The sequence below is a fragment of the Saccopteryx bilineata genome, chromosome 5 (assembly GCF_036850765.1).
Source record: "Saccopteryx bilineata isolate mSacBil1 chromosome 5, mSacBil1_pri_phased_curated, whole genome shotgun sequence".
Classification (NCBI taxonomy): domain Eukaryota; kingdom Metazoa; phylum Chordata; class Mammalia; order Chiroptera; family Emballonuridae; genus Saccopteryx; species Saccopteryx bilineata.
Window position 1 is genome coordinate 28,592,865 of NC_089494.1, and position 15,978 is coordinate 28,608,842.

Below are 15,978 nucleotides of genomic sequence, written 5' to 3' on the forward strand. Positions count from 1 at the left end.
AGTGCACAAGGGTTCTCTTTTCTCCACGTAACTCCCCAACACTTGTCTGTTGATTTATTAACAATAGCCACTCTGACAAGAGTGAGGTAATATATCATTGTGGATTTTTCTTTTTAAGTGAATGGAGGGGAAATAGACAGACTCCTGCATGATCTCCAACCGGGATCTACCTGGCAACCCCCATCTGGGGCAGACACTCAAATCAACTGACCTATCCTCAGCACCCAGGGCCGAGGCTCGAACCAATCGAGCCACTAGCTGTAAGAGGGCAAGAGATAGAGAAGGAAGAGACGGAGGGGAGAGAAACAGATGGTCACTCCTCATGTGTGCCCTGACCAGGGATTGAACCCAGGACATCTGCACATTGGGCAGAGGATCTATCCACTGAGCAAACCAGCCAGGGCCTCATTGTGGTTTTAATCTGCATTTCTCTGATGGTTAGTTACATTAAGTATCTTTTTGTATGTCTATTGGCCTAGATAAATTAAAACTTTAAACCTCCATATCTGTCATTCCGATGGCCTTCTCCTACATCCCTGATTTGTTCAGAGACCAAATAGATTTTTAGTAACATTCAAGTGAATTATTTTCCCAGTTTAATATCCTCTGAATTGTTGATTTCACAGGTATTTTTAACATTTTATTAGGCCTCCACCTATATGCTATATTAATTCAGTTCCTAAAGGGACTGAATTCTAAGTTTATGCCAAACAATGTGTTAGATGCTAGGTGCATATATCTTTGGCTGTTTTTAACATTTCAAGGGACTGGAGCTTAGAAAGAAAGCAAACAATGAGGAAAATTGCCATTTATAAAATGGATTATTGCTTCCCTATTTTTTTATTGTTATATTTTAAATGTTTATCCCTGTAGGCTGAGAAATAAAATATACTAAGATAACTTTTCCTTTGGACAAGATATTTTATTCAGACAATAAAATACTATTTATTGAAGGTCCTTGTCATTCTGGAGCAATATTAGAGACTAGATAGAGTAAATAAGGCATAAAACTTCTCTTACATTCAGCAAAAAACAGCACAGATGGAGCCACAACGCAGTGGTGGGCAAAAGTAGGTTTACAATTGTAACACAAATAAATAACACAAGAGTTAATAAACAATGATACAAGAATAAACTTTCATGTACTCACAGCTATAAACACCTCTGTAGAAATCATGTAGCTCATGTGTATAACTAACAAAATAAGCCTTTTTATGTTTTCATTGGCTGTGCTTTTTTATTAATTACACAAACAATATTATATGACACGTTCATTGTAAAATTAAAATGCCTAAGCAAAAATTTTTTAAATGAATTCATTATAATGTCCTCTACTCCTTGACTACTATTTTGCAAAGGTTAACAGTTTAGTGAGTTTTCCCTCAAACTCTTTTCTCTGCATGTATGTACGTCTTTACTTTCTCAATAGAAGTTATATTATATTTACTTTTGCTTTTTTCACTTGACAATATAGCTCAGACATTGAGCAATGTCATCTTTTAAATGTGGCACAATATTTCACAGTATAAATGTACCATAATTTATTTATTGGTATATAATTAAGTTGCTTCCAATTTTTTATTGTCATAAAAATGCTTTGGTGAGTATCCTTAAAACAAATATCTTTGTACGCCTATGTGAATATATTTGTAGAATCTCCTAGAAATTGAACTCTCAGGGTAAAAATTATGCATATCAAACTTTTGGTTGGTAACTGCCAAATTGTAGCTCTTTCTACAGCACAATTCCCATTACAACAGATTTTAGGGATTCTCAAAGTGTAGTCCCTAGACCAGCAGCTTCAATGTCTCTTGAGACCTGATTAGAAATGCAATTTCTGCATTTCTGATATACTTAGCTCCACCAGCCCCACCATGCCCAACCCCAACTAGCCCTGGCCACCCATTGTCCCCCTATGCCCGGGCAATCTGCTTTATTCTGTCTACTTATTCAAATATTAACTGTATTCAAAAACACCCTCAGAGATACCCAAAATAATATTTGACCAAATATCAATGCACCTTAGTTCAATTAAGTTGACATATAAAATTAACCTTCATATACACTGAATCAGAACTCTGGGTAGGAAATAACAATAGTGTCTAACACTACCAAGGTGATTCTGATATATGCCAGAGTTTGGGAACCACTGCTCTAGAGTGATTGGGACTTTCTGGCTACTGAGATTTGTGCTTGGAGTCATGGGGAAATGCTCTTTAAGAAGCCACAGCCTCGTTGGATTAGTAATTGATCCAACTAATTAATAACCATCTCATTGGCTAGCTAGCTTAGAGAAAGGGTATTGTTATCAGGAACTGAGGAGAAATGGGTTGTGTTTCTTCCCTGTTCTAGAACTTTATCAAGATCAACTTGATGCCTTGGCTGGATAGCTCAGTTGGTTAGAGCATTGTCCTGATACACCAAGGTTGCAGGTTCAATCCCCAGTCAGGACACATACCAGAATCAACCAATGAATGCATGGATAGGTGAAATAGCAAATTGATATTTCTTTCTTTCTCTAATATCAATGAATAATAATAAAAATAGTCAGCTTGAGAACTGACAGGTACCTTCTCTAAAGAACTCTCCTATTTGTTGATTTCAGACCCACAATCTTCAGTAAACACAGACCTGTATCATGGAGCTGAGCGAGTATGCAGGGCCTTTTCAGCTCTTGTTGACCAAATCACCTTGCCCAACTTGAAGTGAAAAGAAGTCCAGTCTCAAAGGCCTCTTGGGGTGATGACAAAATGTATTTTCAAAATCTGTACTGAAAGAAGTAAACCTTCTACCTTCTCTCTCAATAGTCTTGTTTGAAGCATGAAGAAAAACTGTTATTTTTCAGTCTTACCTATGCATCTTAGTTCTTTAGAGTAAAGCCCTTGTGAGTGAGGGATGGTTAGAGAACCGGAAAGATGTGGCGGAATTCAATCCAGATGTGCCGAGTTTCCAGTGGGGCCCAAAGTTACTTTAAAAACAGTGAAAGTAATACTCAAACGAGTGCTCTACAGGAGTTCATGCAACTGTTTCTTCAAGATTATTTAAATTATTGAATTAAGGACCTAATTTTCTATCTGATTGCTTTTGCTAAAGAATAAGCTTATAAAAAACTAAATGCACAGAGACACAATTGAGTGCACACAGAACCGGTGAAATCTGATAAACTGGTTTGTACCAGTTTCCTGCTTGTATGATTCTACTAAAGTTCTGCAAGATGTCATTGAGGGAAACTGAATGCAGTGTATATAGAATATCTCTGTGTTATTTCTTACAACTGTATATAAATCAACAATTATCTCAAATTTATTTTTAAAACATGAGTGTTTCCACTAAGACCCCACATCTAATTAGTTTGGTCAAAGTACCTCTGTGCCTCTTTTCTCTGTATGTATATAGATAGGGTATAGATGCTTGACTTAATAATGTCCAACGTAATAACTAACCGTTTTTACTTTTAGAACACTTTGTTTCTAAGCACCTTATATGTACTAACTCATTGAATTTTCACAACAAACCTAGCGAGTTGATATTTAATAAGTAAACTGAGGCACAAAGAGGATCGGTAATGTATCCAAAGTCATTTTGTCAGGACTTAAAGAAGTTGAGATTTAAACCCAGCTCTTGAGCCTGTACTCAAACCACTGCTTTGTACTTTGTGTAAATAAATATTGTCATGATCACATTGTTTTATCTGTTATCTAATGTCTACTCCACGTTACATTCAGAGAGGCTTTGAGTTTTTGTTTATGTGATCTATAATTTCTAGTACTGTTTCCAGAGTGAAGTTAATGTCCAGTTAGATAGAATTAGAACTGAATTCCTTGCTCAGTCTCATCTTAAATCTTTTTTGAATTTGCCATTCAGCTCATCAGAAACATTTTATTTTGGTTTTCTTGCTCAATGTATTCCCTCTCCTTACATCATCCTAGCTTGTTCCTTACAAATTGGATGGGCATTGCCCAGAGCTTCAGTCAGCAAGCGACAGCCCGCGGGCCACATCCTGCCTACTGCTGGTTTGGACAAGCTAAGTGCTAGGAGTGTTTATTGCATTTATTTTTAAATTAAAAATAATATGAAGAATAATCATTTTCTGTGGAGTCTAATGAATAACGTGAACTTACAAGCAAAACAGAGAAAGACTCATACATAGACTGCTGTGGAAGTCAAACAAACAAATAAATAAAACTCACGGACCTGGAGAACAGTGTGGTGGTTGCCGGGAGGAGGGGGAAGGAGGAGGAGGCCAAAGGAGGGGTAAACGATGATGGAAGAAGACTTGATTTGTGGGGAGGGTTGGGTGAACATCCAATATGGTGCACAGAGATGTGCTGTAGAACTGGGCACCTGAAACCTGTGTAACGATGTTAGCCAGTGTCACTCTAATAAATTCAATTTTAAAAACTTTTAAAGAATAATTATTTCGTGACACTTGACAATAATATGGATTCAAATTTCAGAGTGCATAAACAAAGTTAGACTGAGACATAGTCACGCTCATTATTTATGTATCGTCTCCAGTCGCTTTCATTCCAGAAGGCAGAACTACTGGATGGTCCACACAGCATGGAGTATTTACTATCTGACCCTAGACAGAAAGACTGGGTGGCTCCTGTTGTGTAGACCTCAGAAAGATAGAGTGAGGGGCGGGCATTGCATGAATTGCAAGAGTGGCTTTATTTTAACAATTTATGAGAGGATATGAGTGTATGTGATGGTTTTTAAGAATATGATTAAAAGCATTAGAGAAAGTAGCATGAATGCAAAGCCATGACCCCGTGTGGAAGTGGGAGTCAGAGTGGCAGCTGCTGACAAGCTCATTCTCCTCACCAAGAAAAGCTGTGGCGGGCCCTCCCCATGACCTTCCCGACTTGCTTCCCCGACGGGTAGGGCTTGGCTAACCCTCAGCTGCAGCTGAGTCTTCTAATAACAACTCCTTAGTAAGAATTTTAGCTTATAGAGGGTCCTCAACTTTCAGTGAAAACATTACCGGGGCTTCCTTTGGACCTGGAAAAACCAAGTGGACTGGTAACACATCTGAAATTCAAACTGGTTGTCAATCATCAGTTAGAATAGAAGGACTGGAGAGATGAGAGTAATTACATGAGACAAAAAAAGCAATGTGTCCAGAAAGTAGATAACTTTGCTAAGTGGACTTCTCTGTCATGAACCTCTTTCAGGCCTGGCATTTTAAGGGAAAAAGAATTTTTTTTAAGTGTGAGGAGAAAAGATAGTAAGACAGACTCCCGCATGCACTCCAACCCAGATCCGCCTGACATCCCCCCTCAATCCCTAGTTTGGGCCCACACTTGAATCAATCTGAATCAATCAAGCTATTTTTAGCACCTGAGGCCAAGCCACTCTGACCAACCAAGCCATCCTCAGCGGCCGGGGGCTAACAATCAAACCAATTCAGCCACTGGCTGCAGGAGGGGAAGAGGGAGAGAAGGGGGAGAGGCTGGGGGGAGAAGAAAATGGTTGCTTATCCTGTGTGCCTTGACCGAGAATCGAACCCAGAAAGTCCATATGCTAGGGTGGTGCTCTATCCACTAAGCCAACTGGCCAGGGCATAAGGGAAAATTTTTTATGAGTAATTTTCTTAGAGCGCTGTTCATTTTATTTTTAGCTTGCTTTTCAATGAAAAGTGTAACCAATTACAAAGTTTTAATCAGACAAAAAATATGTTGATTTGGAAATAACATAATGCTATTTAATCGAGATTGGATTATCATTGATGGTAACATTAAATATTGAAATAAAGAGACTTCAGTAATACTACCTGTGGTCCAGAGCTTTTTATTAACTTTGTTTCCATTGGAACAGTTCTTTATTTAGCAGTTTGTTTTCTGTTTTTTTGTTTTTCTTTGCTTCATTCTGTTCAAAATATTAAAAATTATTCTCTCAAACTTGATTTGGGTATCACAGGTCATCAGTAACAGGAAATTATTAAACATAGTCCCTTATATGTCAGTGCATAAGCAATCCAGTAGGTAATGGCTTGGAAGTCATGCAATGTATTCAAGTTAAATGTTTGACATTCTGCTTCATTAACAATGTCATGCATCTGAAAACAAATGCTCAAAATGATTACAAAGAATCTGAATCTCCCCCAACCCCTGCTCATCTTTGAAAGCCCCTTTAACTCTTTCAGGGATGATCTGCCAGTAATGCCACCCTTTGAAGGAACATGCTAGCAGCCTGCAAAAATGAAACTAAGTACTCTGAATGTGGCTTAATATTCATCTCTGGACATTTCCCATCATTTCAAGTAAATAGATGATCAGTAGTCAAGAATAGTCAGGATTTATATTCCCAGATTTGTGTTAGCTCTGCGGTTAGGTTTCTTTTTTGTTTCCAGGCCACTGCTCACTTTTCCAGTGAACTTAGACCCACTCTTGGGCACGTGCATGCTTAGAAAATCTTCCATCAACTCCTTTTCCTTCAGGGGAGGGATTTTTAGTGGCTGAGAATATGCACCTAAAAGTAAAGAAAAGGAACACATCATTAAGTTGCCATTTTTTTTCCATGTTAATTAAATATCAATTCATTGCTTTTTTAAAAAAAATTGCTGTTTCTGCCACTCTAGTATCCAAATTCACTGCAGAGGTGTATATGTACATTTGTGCTTCTGCCAAGCTTTGTGTCCTATACAGTCTAGTTATATATTTAAGTAAATGATACTAAATACATGTCCTTATTAATATGTATTAAGATATGTTTCTGATTTTTAAATGGTAATTGTATAAACTTTAATATAAAAATACAAAGTAAAAACTTTAAACCACCCTTAACATAATCTTCCAGAAATAACCATATGCTTTTTATACCATAATTTAGTTTACTATTACTCTATTATGAGACATTTAGGCTTTTTCAAATTTTCTGTTACTATAAATAATACTGCAGTGAAGAGCCTCATACTGTATCATTAGTTACATCTCTGAATGTCTCCTTAGAATAGATTGCTAGATGGGTAATTTCTGAGTATGTTCCTTAAAACATTTCTTGGAGTAAAGTAGAAAATCAAGCATTTGTGAATCTAATTATTTATGTATCTGAAGCATTTGCCAGCTAGTTAGACACCAATTGCAAGCATCATCAAATTATAAATCTATATTTTAATTTCTTTATCATAGAGGAAAGCAAAGCCTCACAACTTTTAAAAGAACATACGAACTCCTCAGGCAGGCAGGGTTTTTTCCCCTCTCTCAGTGGCAGAACAGGTTTGTTAAAGGAACAGGACATCATTTTTGACACAAACAAATATATACTTTAAAATGTCTTCATTTGCATTGAAATGTTTACTCATCCATGAGTTGATCACAATTCTGTTAATTTTCTTTGCTTTTTTTTTATTCAGTGAGAGGAGGGGAGGCACAGAGATAAACTCTCGAATGCACCCCAAACCAAGATCCACCCGGTAAGCCCACTAGAGGGCGATGCTCTGCCCATCTGGGGTGTTTCTCCCTTGTTAGCAACCAAGCTCTTCTTAGCACCTGAAGCGGAGGCCATAGAGCCATCCTCAGCAGCAGGGGCCAACTCATTCCAATGGAGCTATGGCTGCAGAAGAGGAAGAGAGAGAAAGAAGTGAAAGGGGAAGGGGTAGAGAAGCAAATCGGTGCTTCTCCTGTGTGCCCTGACCAGGAATAGAACCTGGGACATCCACACGGCAGGCCAATGCTCTACTACTGAGCCAACTTGCCAGGGCCAACTCTGTTCATTCCTATTTGGGAATTATCAGCATACTCTTTCCTTAGATTAATTAATTTCTCCCTCTCCCTCTCCCTCTCCCTCTGTCTTTGTGTAATCTATCACAATTTAGTGGGTAAGCCTTGGTATACCAGCCTCATACCTTCTAGATCAAGGGTCGAGAACCATTTTGGCTGAGAGAGCCATGAACACCACATATTTTAAAATGTAATTCCATGAGAGCCATACAACAACCCGTGTATGTTACGCATTATCCAATAAAAATTTGGTGTTGTCCCAGAGGACAGCTGTGATTGGCTCCAGCCACCCACAACCATGAACATGAGTGGTAGGAAATGAATGGATTGTAATACATGAAAATGTTTTATATTTTTAATGTTATTATTTTTTTAATAAAAATTTGCGAGCCAGATGCAACCATCAAAAGAGCCACATCTGGCTAGTGAGCCATAGGTTCCCGACCCCTGTTCTAGATAGTTCAGCATTCAATTCTTAGCTCCTATCTTTCCAGACTAAATAACAATGATATTTTGAGTTTTTTTCTCAAATAGTATCTGTGGTCCTCAGATTTTTTGGAATTCTCATTTCATTTCTGGACCTCCTCTGTTCCTGCTTATCACTGTTACGAAGAATCATGATGTCCAGGTCAGCCATCACCCAGGTCGGTAAACTGTCCATGGGGTAAAGCTCTTCCAGATTCTTTCAAGACTTAAATACATGCCTTTTGTATTTCTTTTTATAGACTCACAGAACATTATAACAGAGAACCCGAAGAGACTTTATGGGTCATCTAATTTTTCCCATACCCCTCTTTTTCAGATGAAGAAACTGAGGGCTAAATAAGTTAGTTACTTTGCCCACTTACATAGCTACTTGACATCTCCTGCTTTTATATTTGTTGATCCAATTATAACAAATATGATATATTAACACACAAAATCATACAGGAGTTTTATGTTTTTAACAAATTATGATTTATAGCAACATTTCTCAACTGTAACTATTTAATTCAAAGACATCAAAGTAACAAGAACCTTTCGCATATTATACAGGCACTTATTTTAGTTCTTGCTTTTTGTTATGATGTGATTTCCCTGAGAACAAGAAAGGCTAACACCTCTTCACCCTCATTCTCATCCCAACTTAGAATCATGTTGATCCCCCAAAGACTAAAGGAAAAATTAGTACAGAATGTGTGCAGGTACATTCAGGGCCAGTTGAGCCACTAGAGATTTAGTCAAGCCTCTTGAGATGTCTCTCCATGTTCCTGCCACAATTTTACTTTTAGACTTGGTGTCTTCTTGACCCAAGACCCTTTTTGACTATAATTATACAAACCAAAAGGAAAGTCTTGTTTTCTGATCTGCAAACAGTTGCTAATGTCAAATGTTAACTTCAATAAAGTGAAATGTTCACACTTGTTATTTGCATAGCAACTCCAGCTAAAGTTTGCAGACCAGCTGGGTCAATAGCAACTCTGTAACAAGATGAAGGAAGTGGCTTCCAAAGCTGAAGTTAAAAGACAGAAATGCCATGTTAAATGAAGTGTGCTCAAAAAAATAGTCTCAGACTATTCTGATAGCCTTGTTGCAAGCAAGCAAACTGAAAGCTGTTTCAGAGGAAGAATATATATAGTTATTTCCATGTTCAGTGAGAATACAATTATTACTTTAATTTATTCTATAGATACTTGAGTAATTTAAACTGAATGCAAAAATACAAAAAAAAAATATAAGATTTTTATATGATAGCTAAATATGCCAGGAATGAAAGAATGGGCCCTACATTGCAAATGAAGAAAATGTACAGTCCTTATTGATGTTGATGTTTTGGTAGCTTCTGTTTGAAATATATTTTTTCACATTGGTAACTGACAAAGACACACTCTCTTTGTATTTCTAGTTTAGTAGTTAAGCTGCCGAACAAGGATTTCTGCTAAAAAATAAAATGGTTTAAGTTACAATAACACTTGTTAAAATAATAAATTTATCTACAAATATCAGTGGATTATCTGGTTTTACAGATCAGCAAATCATGAGCATTTTTGGTCACTAAGGCTCAAACAAACTAGGTATATAAAGGCGCTATAATATCTTGGGAAAGGGTTTATTTAAAACTATTATTGCTAACTGCCATTTCAACAGATCATGGAAATATATAAGAATTCTCACAATAAAACGTACACATGCAAAAATTAGTTGTGTGTTTTTCACTTGGGCATAAATAATTCTTAGAATCACTACCACTCACATAACACTTGCTGCAAGCATTGGCAGCTTATTAGTTGAAACACGACCGAAAAAGGAATGAAAGGAATATGTCCCAGGCTATGGTATCTCTCAACTTAGAATAAGGCTAATTCTTCCTCATTCTAATTCTATTAAAGGTATTTCTTCTAGTGCTCCTAGAGAAGACTGTATTTTAATATAATATTTACTTAAGTGAAAACCTTGAAATTTGTAAGACATTCTGAATTACTAAATATTAATTATTCAGCTTGCTGGAAGTTAATTACTTGAGATTTGTTTAAAATGCAATGAGGAGTAAATTTGCAAGCTAGCCAATTTTTCTACCGTTTACTTCATAAACTAAGTACATCTCAAGGAGCCATTCCATTTACAAGAAAGCAGTGTGTGTGTGTGTGTGTGTGTGTGTGTGTGTGTGTGTGTGTCAAAAGTTTATGTGCATTGTGAATGTTCCCCAGGCTTATATTCAAATTTTCAGGCTAATGGTAAAAAAAACAAAAACAAAACAAAAATACTGTTAATTTTGGGCATCCTTTTATAATTTTATGTTGTATTTTAGACTTAATACTTTCTCCTTACTTGATTCCTGGCTTTTCCTTGCTGCTATTCACATGAAATGTAAGAATGAGAATAATATGTTAAAATAAACAACTAGTATGAAATACAAGAGAAAATACTATCTATCTTCTTATCACTTGTATGCTTTTGGGTTTCACCCCTGAGAGGAATATCTATGGCAATGGATTCTTCTAAGCCATTTCCGTCTCCCTGACAATTCAATACATCCATACTTGATTGACCCTTTTAAGACTTGGGACCTGGGGTTGACCACCTTGTTCTCTCCCTGTGTGTTGTGGATGCACTGCTGAGGTCTCTTCCTCTCCAGCCAACCGCCTCCTTCCTAAGCCATGGTTCCTGGAAAGGATGCAGTCCACATAGATGTCCCAGAAGAGTTGAGCAAGATCCCAAAACAGTGCCCCATGCTTCAAGTTCTCAGATGACTTCAGGTAGAACATGAAATCCCAGAAATCTGACACTGTATTGGAAATTCGAGGCTTCCGCATTTCCAGAAGGAGCATTGAGGAAGACTCCCAGCACTGGGGATCAGCTTGGTTAAGAGCCAGCAGATCTGTCTGGCTATAACAGAAGAAAGGAGACACACAGCACATTCCCACAATGAGCAGGAAGCAGGTGAAGCTCACGGGGCGGTAGATCCCTCCTCTGTTTCCAGGATCAGCCATGGCCCTGAAAATGCAAATGATGGAAATACCTCATATGAGTCCTTGCTTGTGCTCTACTCAGTAAAGCAAATAATTATGCCTTTAAGAACCTTGGCTCCAGCAAAGGAGATACACCACTGTCTTTAGGGAAAGTCTTAGCTTTCTCCCCATGTCCTAAGCCCCGTTCCATCTAAAGTGACTCATTGTGCCCTGATTGGATAGCTTAATTGGTTGGGGCATTGCCCTGCAGCACAGAGGTTGCTGGTTTGACCCCCAGTCAAGGCACATGCAGGAGCAGATTGATGTTCCTGTCTCTGTCCCTCTCTCTCTTTCCCTTCCTCTCTCTAAAATCAATAAATAAAAAATTTTAAATAAAATAAAATGACTCATTGTCCAGCTAGGTAGTACAAAGCTGTATATAAAGTATATAGGGACAATGTAACATGCATTTCTAAGATGTGTTTTTCTATAAGATGAATGAATAAATATGGGTTTTTTTTCTAGTACAAAGGAATATAGTTTAAAAGAGTATTAAGTGAAAATTTAAAATCTTGTTGCATGACTTTTATTATTCTATAATATCATAATTTAGCTTAGCTATTCTGATAAAGGACTCCCATGCAATTAAGAATTTTAATATATCTTACCCTTGAATGTTTTCTTATTCAGGGTGACTTTGTTTTTAAAAAGCATAAAAATTGTAAAATGTTGTAAATAAAAGTGGACACAAGATAGTGTGCTTAAAAGTATGTGAACAAAGAAACATATATTTAACCCTTTAGAGTAGACATCAACACCTAAAATGTTCTCTAATTCTGATTTAACTTTCATAAAGATGATGTCTTATTTCTCTCTTCTTGTTATAAATCTCAAGAATTTTAATGAAAATAATTTGCCTCTCATTTACCTGTTCTGGTTATCAAACCCTGCTGTAGTAAAATCAAGGCATCCATATACCACGTTGAAATTATGCTACACTTGAGACAAGTGCAATAAAAAAATGATGTCCTTAAAATAATAGTAACTTAAATTTTCCCGTTTTTTAAAAAAGGTTACCTGACTCTTCGCAGACAATACAAAATGCAACTATTTTATAACACTAATGTATGGAAAAAAACAGGAGGGCTTATACAGCTAACTTTCAACTTTACCTTATATGTCCAAACCTTTTATAGATGTTAGTATTATGAAGGCAAACAGGGCACAACTCATGGAAATACATCTATATTGAATTGAAATATTTAATTATAAGGTCATTTATATAAAATCTTTTCCTTCTGCACAGCAACAGAACGTGTTGAGATACCCTTAAATTGATATTTCAAAAACCATCTTTGAACATGTATGTCCCTGTTTTGAAGAGGTATGTTGAGATACAAGATTACTCAGAAATGTTCACGTTGTATGTCATATCGTTTACACAAGTTCTCCACCTGTACAAAAGTATATTTAATATGTCCTCTTCTAAACTAAAATATCAAAGCCGAGGGGCCCCAAAGGTTGCTTTTATTTTAGGGGACAAGTCCAAGGTGCCCGTGCTAAGTTGAAGACAGAGGGCGGGACGCTGTCCAGCGTGCTGAAGTTGGCGTTGTCTGGGTCTCCCTGTCTGCTCGCGCCACACAGCGCTCACCTTGGCGCAGTTAGGTTGCCTTAAGGAGAGTCCCCCTCGAACGTGGAAGTTCCCAACCCTGAGGTCCTCCGTGCTCCCGCTGCAAGCCCCGCATTGAGCTCGATGCGTCCCGTCCCCGCGCCTGGCCTTACCCTCCTTGGAGCACAGCTTCCAGATACCTCGGTGTGCTCTTTGTGCCCCACTAGCCTCCTTACACCCCGCCTTTACGCACAGGTGGCAGAGGGTGCCCCTCCGCACTTACCTGCTCAGCTCTGTCTGGATTTCTGCGAGTGCGCGGAGAGAAACCGCCAGGCTGCTGCCGGAGCGAGTGAAGGTCCCCAGGATCAGCGTCCTGCAGGCTACGGTGCCTCTTTTTAAGCAGTGGGAGTGCTCCGCGCCTCTCCAAGTCTACGTCAAAGCGCCGGGAAACTGCCACCACCCTTCGCCCCCAAGTCCGTCTCCCACATCCTCTCCCCTCCCTCACTTGAAGATCTCACTTCAGGAAATAAGCAGGCTTTGCCACACACACCCTCATTGACCGTGACCCACGCCCACCCTCCACCCGGCGGAATCGAGCCTTTGTGCCTTTCCGCCCTACCGCGGGAGGCGTGTCGCTGAGGGCAGCAACTGGAAAGTTGGGACCCAGCTCCGCATCGGTCTAGGAGCGAGAGGAAGTCTCCCGATTTCCACTCTCCAGGCGGGCCCAGTTGGAGAATAAAGAGATGTGAGAGACGACCGGGATTCTTCAAGTCGGAGAAAGCACGTGGGCGCCCTCCGGGAGGCCAGTAAGGGCTGCAGGGAATAATGTGCTTCCCGGAGACACCCTTGGTGTGAATTTCTCGTGTTTGCCTGTGGTTCTGGTAGGGAAGGAGAAAAATATCCCTGGGGCAAGGATGTGGGTACGGGCGTGACACTGCTGGAAGCTCCCTCTGGGGACAGGAGATTCCTTCCTCTTCAGGCTCTGTGGCCTCGATCATCTCAGGAGCTCTGGTTGTTACTGGCATCGTTTGAGTCAGCCCACCCCTCCGGATTCACAGCGGGGTCCTTGTTTTCCAAGAAGAGAAAAAGGATGGGATTGGCCTTTGATTTTGGACTCACCGCTAGTTAATATCTTAGCCTGAGCTAGAGTTCTATCACCCCTTCAGGGTTACCGTTAGCATCCATCCTAAATGAAGTATTTCCAGCCCAGAGACCTGAGGCAAAAGTCCTACGTTTACAAATGTTTTTTTACAAACGTTTTGCCCCTCACCTCAAAACCCTTTAAGCATCTTTAAAAAAGCGCCCATTTGCTTCTCCACCCCTCCGCCGCGCCTTCCTCTCTGTCTCTCTCTTCCCCTCCCGCAGCCAAGGCTCCATTCGAGCAAAGATGGCCCGGGCGCTGGGGATGGCTCTGTGGCCGCTGCCTCAGGCGCTAGAGTAGCTCTGGTCGCAACATGGCGACGCCCCGGAGGGGCAGAACATCGCCCCCTGGTGGGCAGAGCATCGCCCCTGGTGGGCGTGCCGGGTGGATCCCGGTCGGGCGCATGCGGGAGTCTGTCTGACTGTCTCTCCCTGTTTCCAGCTTCAGAAAAATGAAAAAAACAAACAAACAAAAAAAAACCACTTGTTGTATCAATTTAACTGAAGACTCCTGTACCAGCTCAGTAGTATCCATGGTTACCTTCCAGAGGGGGCACCAGAAGGAACCAGACTTACAAGGTTTACTGAAGACATAGAGACCCCGCCCCTACTCAAGTGATAAGAAGAGCTCTGGAGATGATTCCTGAAGGGTTCTGGGCTTATTCTCTTGCTCTGAAACCCAATGAAGTGTACCTCTGTTTCTCAATTTGTGAGCTGGACATATTAATGCCTGTTTTAATTACATCTTAAAGATATGGGAAAAGTTAATAGGTGAGGTGTTTTTTTTTTAATTTATTGTGTTTACATAGATTCTAGTGTCACTCCAATTGCCTCCCCCTCCCCCTTTTACCCTCAACATATCCCTTGCCCTCCTCCCAACAGCTCCCTCCCCACTTCCCTTCAGGTTTAATTCTGTTCCTAAATTCACATTGTTCCTTGGATTCCTCAAATGAGTGAGGTCATATGATATTTTTCTTTCTCTGCCTGGCTTATTTCACTTAATATAATAGTTTCCAGGTCCATCCATGTTATTGCAAAAGGTAGTATTTCCTTCTTTTTCATGGCCCCATAGTATTCTATTGTGTGTGTGTGTGTGTGTGTGTATATATATATATATATACAAGTTCTTTATAAATTTTGGTTATATATATATATATACCACTGCTTTTTAATCCACTTGTCCACTGACGGACACTGGGGCTATTTCCGGATCTTCGCTATTGTGAACAATGCTGCCATAAACATGGGGGTGCATTTCTTTCTTTGAATCAGTGATATGGTGTTCTTGGGGTATATTCCTAAAAGTGGGATAGCTGGGTCAAAAGGCAGTTCAATTTTTAATTTTTTGAGGAATCTTCATACTGTTTTCCACAGTGGCTGCACAAGTCTGCATTACCACCAGCAGTGCAGGAGGGTTCCCCTTTCTCCACATCCTCACCAGCACCTATCGTGTGTTGGTGTGTTGTTTTGTTAATGAGCGCCATTCTGACTGGTGTGAGGTGGTATCTCATTGTGGTTTTAATTTGCATTTCTCTAATGATTAGTGATGTTGAACATTTTTTCATCTGTCTATTGGCCATCTGTATGTCCTCTTCAGAGAAGTGTCTATTCATTTCTTTTGCCCATTTTTGATTAGATTGTTTATCTTCCTGGTGTTGAGTTTTACAAGTTCTTTATAAATTTTGGTTATTAACCCCTAATCAGACATATTGTTGAATATGTTCTCCTATTTTGTGGTTTGTCTTTTTATTCTGTTCATATTGTCTTTAGCTGTACAAAAGCTTTTGGTTTGATATAGTCCCATTTGTTTATCCTGTCTTTTATTTCACTTGCCTGTAGAGATAAATCAGCAAATATATTGCTGCGAGAAATGTCAGAGAGCTTACTGCCTATGTTTTCTTCTAAGATGCTTATGGTTTCATGACTTACATTTAAGTCTTTTATCCATTTTGAGTTTATTTTTGTGACTGGTGTAAGTTGTTGGTCTAGTTTTATTTTTTTGCAGGTAGCCATCCAATTTTCCCAACACCATTTGTTAAAGAGATTGTCTTTACACCATTGTATGCTCTTACTTCCT

The 15,978-nt window shown here is 39.2% G+C and overlaps 2 protein-coding genes across 2 annotated transcripts in view; one reads left to right on the forward strand and one right to left on the reverse strand.

Annotated features, from left to right (window-relative positions):
* DYTN (dystrotelin) overlaps positions 1–2,709 on the forward strand; it is a 54,729-nt gene extending 52,020 nt beyond the window's left edge. The window contains exon 12 of the mRNA XM_066233335.1: positions 2,606–2,709. Within this exon, the coding sequence (XP_066089432.1) occupies positions 2,606–2,709 (104 nt within the window). The remainder of the gene's footprint in view (positions 1–2,605) is intronic.
* Positions 2,710–6,301: 3,592 nt separating this feature from the next.
* On the reverse strand, positions 6,302–11,194 carry FAM237A (family with sequence similarity 237 member A). Its single transcript, XM_066233022.1, has 2 exons — positions 10,786–11,194; positions 6,302–6,474 (listed from the first exon to the last, which is right to left on the reverse strand). The coding sequence occupies exons 1-2, from the start codon at positions 11,192–11,194 to the stop codon at positions 6,302–6,304; spliced, it is 582 nt and encodes a 193-aa protein (XP_066089119.1).
* Positions 11,195–15,978: the final 4,784 nt, after the last annotated feature.